At 40.3% G+C, this 12,199-nt stretch overlaps 1 protein-coding gene across 5 annotated transcripts in view; it reads left to right on the plus strand.

Annotated features, from left to right (window-relative positions):
* The window catches only part of ADGRG6 (adhesion G protein-coupled receptor G6), a 116,763-nt gene that overhangs the window by 43,863 nt on the left and 60,701 nt on the right, over positions 1–12,199 (plus strand). For all 5 annotated transcript variants that reach the window (XM_049800934.1, XM_049800938.1, XM_049800939.1 and 2 more), the window contains exons 3-4: positions 1,218–1,559; positions 7,249–7,869. In XM_049800934.1, the coding sequence (XP_049656891.1) occupies positions 1,218–1,559; positions 7,249–7,869 (963 nt within the window). The remainder of the gene's footprint in view (positions 1–1,217; positions 1,560–7,248; positions 7,870–12,199) is intronic.

Raw genomic sequence — 12,199 nt, forward strand, 5'->3', positions numbered from 1 at the left:
CATGACAATTTGCTTAGGCCAAACACCATTTGAATGTGACTGAACAATATCAGGACCCAAGCAGTGGAAAGAAACATCAAGGGTTCTTTGGAGAAGTTTGTTGCATTTGTTCCTGTTTTATAGCTGCTCCATATGTAGTTCACACTTGGCAAATTTTTTAGTTGCTTTTAGCTTGGCAACTAATAATGCATGTTCACATTGTTCTATTTTTTTCATACTTGTAATACTTGATGCAGGATTGTGGCCTAAAGAAATGTTTGCAAAGTAATTCAGCATAAATGTGCCAGTTAGTTTCTTTGGTTATTTATTGGCGATATTCAGTTCCCACCTAGTTTGTTCAGCGCTGCTTTGGTAAACTGTTACAGATTTTAGCAGCAGGCAGTTCACAGTAATTATATCATATAATACACTAAGTAAATATATGATAAATGAGCAAATGTAAACCAAACAAGAAACGCAACTCTGGGGACTAACTGGGCCTGAAATTCTCGTGGATAAGCACAGCAGGTGAGCAAAGGAGTATGAGGAATAAGACAAGAATTTCTTAGAGCCTGACTGCCACAATATGTCAATGGAGCTGAGTCAGCATGGGAAGAGTGCGGTAATTTGCTGTTGATTCAAAAAACAGTAGCTCACTGCTACCCTTCTGGGTGATGTGGACAGCGTTTGCCAGAAATGCTGATGACTAACCTTTGAGAGTTCTGCAGAGCTACTGCTTCTGCCGCTCTTCAACCCATCTCTTGTGCTGCTGCATTCCAGGGACATTCCACTGGTAACAATAGCATGGCACATTGCTGCTGGAATAGCCACCAGTCAGCATCAGACCAGCAGCCAAAAAATGTAAATGATACCAGTCATCTTTTTCGAAGTCGCAGTTTAGGAATTCGTTTGCCTTTTTGAATTCAAAAATGTTGCTTTTGCTTCACCTTTGTCAGGTCAATATACATAGCAGATATTTTGTGTGCACAAATGAATATTTAGCAGCATAATTTATATTTCTTTTCTGTAGTATTTCTTCTACAATATATTCTTCTGCTGTACTATTCCTCCAGCATTTTGCCCACTAGAAACCATCCCTTTTTCTGCCTTTCTTCCTCCTATCTCTGTTTATGGCGGTTTTTTGTGTAGAAATACATTTAGTTATTGTGTTGATGATAGCTTTCCTGTTAAGTTATCTCTCTTCCTGACCTCCAGCCTTTCTCCATTTTTATTGCCAGCTCACGGATGCTACGACTGTAGGATCGTGCTAACTGACCCCTCTGGAGTTTTCACTTCTCCGTGCTTCCCCAGTGATTATCCCAACAGCCAAGCATGCAAGTGGATCATCCGAGCACCTCTTGGATTCATCATACAGCTAACATTTATCGATTTTGACATTGAAGAAGCTCCGGGCTGTATTTATGATTCACTGACATTAGACAATGGAGAAAGCCCAATGAACCTTTGTGGCATCACTGCCAAAGGATTATCCTATAACTCTACCGGCAATGAAATGATCGTGTCATTTAAAAGCGACTTCAGTATCCAAAAGAAAGGTTTTAATGCCAGCTATATACGAAGTGAGTAGACCCAAAGCATTTCATCCCTCTTATAGATGTTAGAAGGAAATGTCCTATAAGGATTAGAACAAAACTTCCCAAAGGAATCAAGTCCTCCATGAGAAGGGAAAGGATGGGGAGGTTGCAGGGTAAAACTACAGAGTTCTCTTGTATGGTTTTTTTTAACTAATTTATTTTTCTTTGGATGAAAAGAAATTATTTAATTCTGGGACATGACATCAAGTGTGTTAGAAAAACTTTTCACATGCAAAGACTTTAGGTCTAATTAATAGTGCATTTCCCTGCAGATTTATGCTGGAGTGTTTGGAAGCAGGACACCTGTCCTTCAGGTCAGTGTACCTGCGGAAGGACATAGAAACCTAAAGGACAATGTGAGAGGGAACTTAGCTGAGCCAGAAACAAGGCCAGCCTCGAGCTCTGTCCCACTGAAATGTCCAACAGTGAGAAGGAGTTTGTGCAGAAAGCAGAACTTCTCAGAGCTTCTTCTAGCCTCTAGAACAAACTCCCAGGGATGAACTGGCATTGCAAAATGGCAAATGGCTACCTTTCACTCCAGTTCCTTCACGTTTCTTTCCCTTCCTTAAATACATAGCAATGCCTAGATTTTAAAAAGCCTAACAACTGAAAAAAAAAAAAAAAAGGCACTCATGCTTTTCCCCCTAGAAGATAAGGGTACAAATAACATGTGATTAATGTTTGTTTTGTTGTTTAAAGCATTAATTAGAAGTTGCTCTCACATGACTCTAAAGGGCTGCACGGTAACGGAGGGCATTAGGATGATCACTTACAGGCCCCATATGCTACACACAGTTCGTTCCCCTTCAGAGTTATAATTTACAGTTACATGCTCTCAGTTCACTTTCTTTTTGTTGAAATCACACACCTTAGACTGAATACCAGTATTGCATTGAACATTTATATTACTGTAGTATGCTTACATTCTGTTGGTTAGCTGGCTGCTGTAAAAACACAGAGCAGGGAGGTTTGCAGTTATCTCTTCAGTCACAAGCACATCTTCCTCATGATTTTTTTTTATATTTATTAAACATATCATATATTTTAAAATCATTAAGATAGTAAACCCCAGGAATCATAAGACAAAAGTAGTCCTGATTATGCCAGCAAAACTTGTGTGCAGTTCTGAAAAGAAAAAAGGTTACATTATACCAGAGGAGCTAAAAATACTTCTTTCTGCTGAGGTCCTTTCATACTCACAAAATGAATGTAGTAATAATTCTAGGAGCACCTGTTCTCTTGTGAAAGTGGAAGAAAATTTCCTGAAAGGTTTCTCTATTTGAAAATAGCAGTTCTTGCTTTTATGTAAGAAGTTGTAAAATCAAGTGGATCATAAAAAAGTGACATGCAATCAGATTATGCAAAATTATTTACTTCTTTATTCCTCTTTAATATTTTAATGTTTAAGTGACAAGATGACTTACAATTGGAATTGAAAGATGCAGTGTTACCCTCAGATGTGTTCACTGAGGAGCAGAGGAAAGGTCCACAGGCATAGTCAGAGAACACTTTGCGTATATATACCTATAGGTAATGTATTTTTATGAAAGCAAAATATTACTTCCATGCCAAATTGAATAGTACCTTACATTCATGGATAGCACCATAAAAGTTAAATAGTCTTGGAAGATATCCTTTTGTTTTGAATGAGAAGACTACTTCCCAGTGTGAGTAAAGGTGTCAGTGACCTTCACCAGTGACTTATATGTTAATGTTTCGCATATATATTAGCTCAGAAACCCCATGTCTAGGCTTTCTGTTAAGCATCTAGGCTAAGGCTGCTGAATTTTGTTTCATTATTGCAAATCTGTAACTCTCACCTGACATCTTGATTTTGACCATGGATGCCAGGAGAGCTGGCTGCATGCATTTAGGGCAAATTATAACTGTATTCTGCTTACTGCCTACAGCTGTGCAATTACATTGGGTTCAGAAGATAGTTACAGACAAAGGTCATGGCAACATTTAACCTGGCAATGGATACATAAAAAAGGGCTTGGTAAAGGGATGACAATGTACTGCTTTACTTTCAAGTTATAAAAGCATATAGACAATAGGACATCGATGCACACACACACACTGAAATTACAATGCATCTGCTACACTCTCCTGTCCTTGCAAAGAGTTCCCAAAGCCATTGGAGAGATTGCACACCCCCTCACTTCAGGTCCCCAATGGCTTTTCAAAGCTCCTTTGTCAAGGTGACACCATTGTTACTACTATGAACATGATACCTGGGCAAAATCACTAATTTCTCCCAGAGCAAGAGGAACAGCGTTACCATCATATTTTCTTTCATTTCTCAGAAACAATCATAGGTAAATAATAAAATTAAGTAGTTTCGTTTGTTCAATTTTGAGTTTCACAGAATAATGCAAAGTTGGAAAGTAAAGGGCTGTTCAAAGACACACACCAATTTACTATCTAGAAATGGCATTTAAAAAGATATTAGTGGTACATCCTAATACACAGTATGTACACAAAACAAAATATATGTGGGAAAAGACAAATATAAGAGGGTAAGTGAGTTTGGGGAGGGAATTAGCTGAGAATAGAACAGCTTTTGTGTGACTGCTTGGTTTTATGTAAGAGCAGTTTCAAACTGAGTTTCACAGAGCACATCTTGTTATCCATAACAAGTTGGCCACCGGTGCAAATGTTGGCTTTCCTGATTGTCACCTCCTGCAAAACACCAACAGGAGATGGATGGGCCATATCCTCATCTGCAGTACATGAATGTAGCTTTGCTAGTCTTGGGGGAATTATGTCAGCTGAAAAGCTGGCATGTTAAACAATTTTCTAGTAATAGTTAACTGTGTAAGTAATAGCTCCACTGGTGAGTGAAAGTCACTCAGTCACCAAAAAGAGAGGAAGGAGAGCTGACAGACCTCTGTTAGTATGGAAGTGCTTAAGTCAAAGTCATGTAAAACTAACACACAGTTGAGTAGTACTGCAGTAGCCCAGATTAAAAGCACAATTCAGTGTGGTAGTAACAAAATACTCTCAAACAGGTATTTGGTATGTAGACACTCGCAGACCTCATTAAGTTGATGCATTTCTTCCAGCGCCGGTGAAAGGGCAGTTGAAAGCAGTGAAGCTAGGAACAGCAGAAGCCACTGCTCAAGCACCAAACCATGCTGAAAAGCCCATCAACTGGAAGGAAAGCCATTTTCCCTGCAAGGGATTGTAAAATACAATCTAGGGACTCCTGGTTTGCTTATGTGTAAAGGGGTGTATGAGATGTGGGACAGTGAGCTGCAAGTAAGCTAGGGGCTCTAAAAAGCAGCAGAGGCGGGCTTTGTGCATCCCAGCGCTCCTGTAAAAGCAGATGTGGATCTCAGAACAGTGAGCTGCCTGTTGCTGGTCGCTCCTCCTGCGTCCAGGCTGCCAAGACTTTTGTACATTCTTCATGCGTAAATAGCAATGTGTCCAAAAAAGCCCCCGTGCATTGTAATCCAGCTATATTCCTAACAGAAACAATTTAACATCATTCTGAAAGTAGTCTAAACACTTGGATGAATATTCCAAGAATCTATGTGTATTCTTCCTCAGAGAATAACCAGTTTCTCCAATACTAACATCTGAAATTCATCAGTATGATGACTGGCTGTGCAACAGTAATCAGGAAAGAGATCTGCGCTTAATGTCGATGGCAGGATTCTGTTTTCTCCACATGGACAAAATACTTGTCAGTTTTGTCCTTTCACTGTATGGGGAAGGTGCCAGTGGCTAAATCTCTCAGATGAGTACAGCAAAGTTGAATAGACTTGTTCAGTATTGGAGCAACATCCTCCCTGTTTATTTCTCTTCCTATACTGTTTAAATGGGACCAGGTGGTCCATAACTCTCCTGACCACCCTAACACAGGCTGGACAGTGCTTGTATGAATAAGCTTTATTCTTTTTCCAGTCTTGAATCCTTATACTTCTTCTGGAACTCTTTCCATGTTACATAAAGAAGCTTACAGTATAATTAACCCATGAAAAAAATACCCCTGTTTTCAATGGAGAGTTGAACACATTTTCTATCTATAAAATTCTTACAACATACTTCTGCCCTTGGGAAGAAAAAAAAATCTATGGAGTAAATCCAGTAACCATAAAAGTCCAGTATTTTTCTCTCTTCCCTCCCATTCTCCACGTGCTGGGTTGGCGGATAACGTGCAATGCTTTACGTTATTTTGCTATATAATATATTGGTCAAATTATGTCCTTGTGTATATCCAAATATGGTAGTTTGGAGCTCAGAGTCTTTGCAAGCAGCTGGCAAAGGCAATTTGCAATACCACAGACTACACAGAATCCTTATACCCCATATATCTGTCTCATTTTCTGAGTGCGGTGTGACAGTCACCCTTCCCTCACATGTCTCACCCTCTCATATTGAAAGGCTTTTATTTCATTCTGAGAAGGGAACAGGTGTAGTAATTAAAATATGCATTGTGACATCACTTAAGAATCCCAGGGGAGACTACTGTGGCAGTTATTCTTCAGATCTAGCAAAAACCAGTTTCACTCCCAGCATATACGCTGTGAAAATGTATAAAAGACGTAGCAGACGTTTGCTGGAGATGTAGTCTGCCACAGAACTGCAGAGCCAGAAATAAAACTGAGGGCTGCTGCAATGTGGCCTTGTTGACCTCAATGTCTTGCGTGACTGATAACCTGAAACTTCTTTCTGTGGAGAAATTCACTAGGAGAATTTTGTGGCTATAAATGTGCCAGTAAAAGTGAGCATATTGACACTTTATTTTGAAAAATAATGTTCTCCAAAGTAGAGTGAACAGAATTCTCATTAATATACCCATGGAGAAGAAGCATATGTTGTGTGATACTGTTTTTCACATCTGGTGGCAGCCATTTTGTCAGTGCAAATGAGAATACTTAATAATGATTAGAGACAGAGTAATTCTGCCCATGCCTAAATACCCTTACTGCAGTGCACATTTGCAAGAGAACTAGCCATTTCTAGATACTTGTGCAAAATCCAAAGCTGCTGACCCAAATACTAGCAAACAGTGAACAGCTTGGATATAAATATTCATGAACGTGTGATTGCAGTAGTCAACCAAAAGGCTGCTGGGGACAAAATGAGAAGATGCCTAACGTTTTGCAGAAACCCATTAGCTGAATTCAGGAACAAAAGGCTTCAGTTTGCCAAGGAATGTAATGGGGACTTTCTTCTATTGCAATATTTAAAAGAAGCAAGGCCTGAACTTCAATTGGTGTAATGCAGTCATGCAGACAAGTAATTAAAATAATATATCTTAAAAGCAAGTCATACTGTGTTTTTCAAATAACTGGTTTATTCCATTGCCTAATGCATCCTTACTAGATGAATGAGTATTAATTTTTATAGAGTGAGCCGAGGCAGAGTTGGAAGTTAGTAGGTAATATGTCCTAATATCACTCTTAATGCAACCTGAGGGGTTGTTAACTGTGTGTAGCACAGCATTCTCTGTGCTGTTTTAAAGGAACTCTGCATATTTTCAGCTGAGTGTGCTCCCAAACCAAATTCCACTTCGTGTGTGCTATTACTATATTACAGTGATAAAAAACACCTGACAAATGTTTGATTTAATGAATGTTACTTTAACCCCTGCTGCCAGTCTGCCTTTGTTTCTACAGGATGAACTTATTTTTTTGTTAATTTATTTATCTGCTCTTGGTTCTAGTTGCTGTGTCTCTGAGGAATCAGAAAGTCATCATTCCCCAGGTGCCCGACGTCGATGCTGTGTCCGTGGCAGAGACTGTCTCAGTGCCAGAGCTTAGCCAGTTTACACTGTGCTTTGAAGCAACCAAGGGCAGCAGCGATGACAATGACGACTGGAAGGTTTTCTCCTACACCGATGCATTGTCAACAGAATTCTTCAGCTTCGGGAAGACCACAAAAGGCCATTTTCTGTCCTTTTCAGGCACACAGTGCATCCTTGAGAATGCATTGCCCCGAAATGCAGAGTTTTTCACGGGAACCTTTCAACAGCTCTGTGTCGTAGCGGATAGCTTCTCGGGCAGTGTGGGTATATATGCCAAAAGCACCTATCATATAGTGTACTGTCCGGGTATCTTTGGCAAAGTTATCCCTGGAAATGGGAGGCTGGTGCTGGGCTCTAACAGCAATGAAGTGAGCTCTCTAAATGGGGACATTTACAACTTCCGCCTCTGGAATTTCACCATGAATGCGCAAACACTGGCCAACCTCAGCTGTGATGTGAAAGGAAACATTGTAGACTGGGAAAATGAATTCTGGAGTATTCCAACTTCAGCACTGAAAGCAGAAAACAATTTGAGTTGTGGTGAGTACGCCTTGCCAAATCTTTTTTGCTTATTTTCCCCCCACATTTCTGCATTGTGCTGAACATATCATATACCAGCACAGAAGAAAAAGAGATTTCCTGTGAAAGAAAAACAGCTAGGTCTTACCTTTCTTAGACTTTAGCTCAACTCTTACCGTACACAGAGGCTTTGAAAGGGTATAGAGTTGATTTCCTAAAGAACAACTCCCCTAAGTATATGGAGCTGCTGCTTGAAATGGTCTGCAGACTAAAGCTTTTCCTAAACAGTTTGTTTATTGGCCATCTACTCATATGAAATGGGGATAACAGGCAAGCACCTGCTAGCCTCAAGTAAGATTACGGTGGTCTCTGGAAAAAGAAAAAAAGTGTGTTAACTAACCATTTAGTAAATGTTTTTGTACCTGCTCTTTGGCCCTTTGATTAGCCAGAAGGAGCACTTGCTAGCCTTGTGCTGTGTGTGCAGAGCCAGCAAAAGCAGTGACAAACAGCAATGCATAAGACAGAAAAAGTACAAGAAAAGATTAAATTAGAGGAGGCAGACAGGAGGCAAGATTTTAGATCAAAATCATCATGTTTTATCTTCCTGATGACATATTATCAGTCCTTCTTTTAATTGGTAATTACTGAAGGTCTTTATTCCTGTAGATTACTCCAGACGATAAATTTCAATATATTGTCCAACCTATTCTCATTTCATGGCTCAGGCACTTGATCCTCATAAATGTCTAGGTGTAATTTTTTTATATATATATGTTATTACAGTTGGTTGATAATTTTCTACTGGAACATTTTTTCCAGATGAAAAAAAAAAAAAAAAATCAAAAGTGAAAACTCTTTGTCACTTTGGACCAGTATTTTTTTTTTTTTTAAAGAATGTTTTAGTTAGTAACAACTTTAGAGATATTTGGATAATTATAAAATGCATAAGGGAAAATCTGAATCATGGCCAGCAGTAGCCTATACACATGCATATGATGCTTGTGAAAATTAACTGCTATCAAACTCCATTTCCACAGAGTTTGAGCCCTCCTATTGTAGCAAATATATGTTTGTTAAAAAAAAAAAACAAAAAACAAACAACAAAAAACAAAAAAAAAAAAAAAACAAAAACCCCCAACAACAACAAAAAAAGACAAAGAAAACAGTTAAAAATCTTGGTTCTTTCTGAACCACGTGGGGTCTCTTCCTATCTAATGTTGTCCTCTCCAATTTTGCCTTCTTGCTTCTCTGGCACCTGACTACTTATTCATTTAAACATAGTTTAAATAGTGTCAATATAAGCGTCTCCTGACAGAGTATCTGTCAGCAGTCTGAGAATCCTTAGCTTAAAACAGAAGGTGGCATCATTAAGGCATGCTAGTTGCTGTATCTAATAGCTCATGAGGGATTAAGGTGGCTAAAAAACCCATCTTGCTTGCTTTAGTTTACTCAAACCAAAACGTGAGGTAGTCATTCACAGCTAGACTCTCTGGGACAGCTCTCAGCATGCCTCTGCTAAAAAAAAAATTAAGCAACACCTCTATAAAAGCACAAGCAACTAGATGCCTTCACCCCTCTGCCAGAGCAAAGAAAAAGCTGATCTAAACATTGACCATGACTGACAAAGGTGTTCTGGACAAAAATGTTGTTGCTTTTCTATCAGTACAAACTGATCTGACAGAAAATAACTTCCCTGAAAATCTTACTCCTCTTACACTGTTATACCATGAAGACTACCAGAATACTTTTACTAAACAGCCTACCAAGACCTCTGTAAATGTTGCAGTCTCATTTAATTTTGACTGGAGTATGGGTCTTGTCATTCTTTTTGTTAAAGACTGTATAGTCCTGTGACACAAATGTAATAACACAGCTGTGGTCATAGAAACAATATACTTGTTTTCATTCGACAGCTTTACTCCTTGGGATGTCATTGTTCAGCAGTTTCCTTACAGCAGAACATTATTCTAGAAAATGTATACGGGCATTCCTATGTTAGGCCCAGGTGTCTATGCAAGCCACTTCAAATGTATCTATATATAAGCATCATTATTTCTTCTAACTAAGCCTAGGAGAAAACTAACTCACTAGTCAGTCTTTTTCTTTTGAAGATATTAAATCACCCTCTATGATACAGGCTTTCCTGAACCAGAGTATTTCCTAAAAGAAAGTACTGGGTGCAGTGTCATTTCAAAAATGGTTACTCATTCCAGAGAAGGAATTGTTAGAATTTTCTTCCCTTCATCTTCTTGAATAAAAGCCTTCATTGTAAAACCAGCCTTCAACAGGAGAGTTGATGAGTCAGGCTATCAACCATGAATAAACCGTTGACAGTGGGGAGATGACTCTAACTGATTGGGCTTCATGTAGCAGCAATGGAAGGATTTATGCAGAAAGGAGGTTTTCACACAGCTCCAATAACGCTTCCCCAGGAAGCGGCATGTAACTTAAAAAAACCAAACCAAGCATTTAGCAGTGATCTCAACATATCTGTGCCTGAACAGTGCTTACATTTTTCAAGGGGTATTATTTTCATGGTTTTTCAGACAAAGCTTTTACAAGTAGATTTATGGAGCGTAAAAACACTGGCAAACTGTTCCAGATAAACTTTTCATAGTTTTACCTTCTCTTAGTTTATTCCTTAGACTAATGTTTTCACAGCTGTGCAGTCATGGTGGGGTGTTTCTGTAAGACTTGTCGGAATTCTGTTTTTATTGCCGTACCTTTGCACAGCTTGCATTTAAAGGTATATGTACACAGCCAGAATAATTTTAAAACAAGTAGCCTAGGTAATGATGGTGGTGCAACAATGCCAGTTCAGAGCTCAGGGCAGGCAAACTGAGGAGCATTTAATCAACCTCTGGTACTGATTTTGGAGCCTGCACTGGCTACACCTATAGCAGGATATGATCTACTCAGTTTAAGGGTAATGTGGCTGCATGTCTATCCATGCCTGCATTTGCATTTGCTTCATGTACACTTTGTATGAGTCCTTCATTCCCAAAGGCCAGAGGAATTCTTAATTTCACTGTCAGATTCAACTCAGGGTGGGATCTGTCTGCCTTAGGCAGCTGAATGATGTTTCAGGCTGAGCTAATTGCCCTCAGTGGTGTTTATGAATAGTGGAATGAAAAAGGCTGTTCCAAAGGTCAGTGCATCTCATACTGGAGAAGATGTCTCAGTGAAGTCAGAAGTTTTTGGCTGTGGGAGTGCCTTTTCCTCCCCATTGACTATAAAGAAAGTCTAGCGTGACGAGCAGATACGGATGTCTGAGTTTTAAACATTTGAAGTGAGTGAGATATATCACACAAAGTATCCATAATATAGGTCCGTATCTGCTGTTCACATTACTGACCATGCCACTTGGCTTCATAAAGTACCTTTTGGCAAGTATCTGTTTACATCCAAATCATATTTTCTTTAGTGGACACTGAAGGAATGCCTAGTCTGGCCAGAATTCAACCAAATTAAAACTTTAAAATCTTATTGAATATATTCACTGAAAATATTCCTCTTTAAAGCATACAGCTGGGGTGTGTTGACCCTGACTGGAAGCCAGGTGCACCCAAAGCTGCTCCATGACTCCCCTCCTCAGCTGGACAGTGGAGAGAAAATATAATGAAAGGCTCGTGGGTCGAGATAAGGACAGGGAGGGATCACTCACCAATTACTGTCATGGGCAAAACACACTCAACTTGGGGAAATTAGGTTAATTTATTATAAATCAAATCACAGCAGGGTAACGAGAAATAAAACCAAATCTTAAAAACACCTTCCCCCCATGCCTCCCTTCTTCCCAGGCTTAACTTCACTCCTGATTTTCTCTACCTCCTCCCGCCAGCAGTGCAGGGGGATGGGCAATGGGGGTTGCGGTCAGTCCATCACACGTTGTCTCTGCCGCTCTTTCCTCGCCAGGGCAAGGACTCCTCACTCTTCCCTTGCTCCAGCGTGGGGTCCCTCCCACAGGAGACAGTCTTCCATGAACTTCTTCAATGTGGGTCCTTCCCACGGGCTGCAGTTCTTCACAAACTGCTCCAGTATGGGTTCCTTCCATGGGGTACGGTCCTTCAGGCACAGCCTGCTCCAGCGTGGGTCCCCCGCGGGGTCACAAGTCCTGCCAGAAAACCTGCTCCAGCGTGGGCTCCTCTCTTCACGGGTCCACAGGTCCTGCCAGGAGCCTGCTCCAGCGCGGGCTTCCCACGGGGTCACAGCCTCCTTCGGGCATCCCCCTGCTCTGGCGTGGGGTCCTCCCCAGGCTGCAGGTGGAGATCTGCTCCACTGTGGACCTCCATGGGCTGCAGGGGGACAGCCTGCCTCACCAGGGTCTTCAGCAGGGGCTGCAGGGGAATCT

The sequence above is a fragment of the Accipiter gentilis genome, chromosome 5 (genome assembly GCF_929443795.1).
Source record: "Accipiter gentilis chromosome 5, bAccGen1.1, whole genome shotgun sequence".
In the NCBI taxonomy this organism is placed as follows: domain Eukaryota; kingdom Metazoa; phylum Chordata; class Aves; order Accipitriformes; family Accipitridae; genus Astur; species Astur gentilis.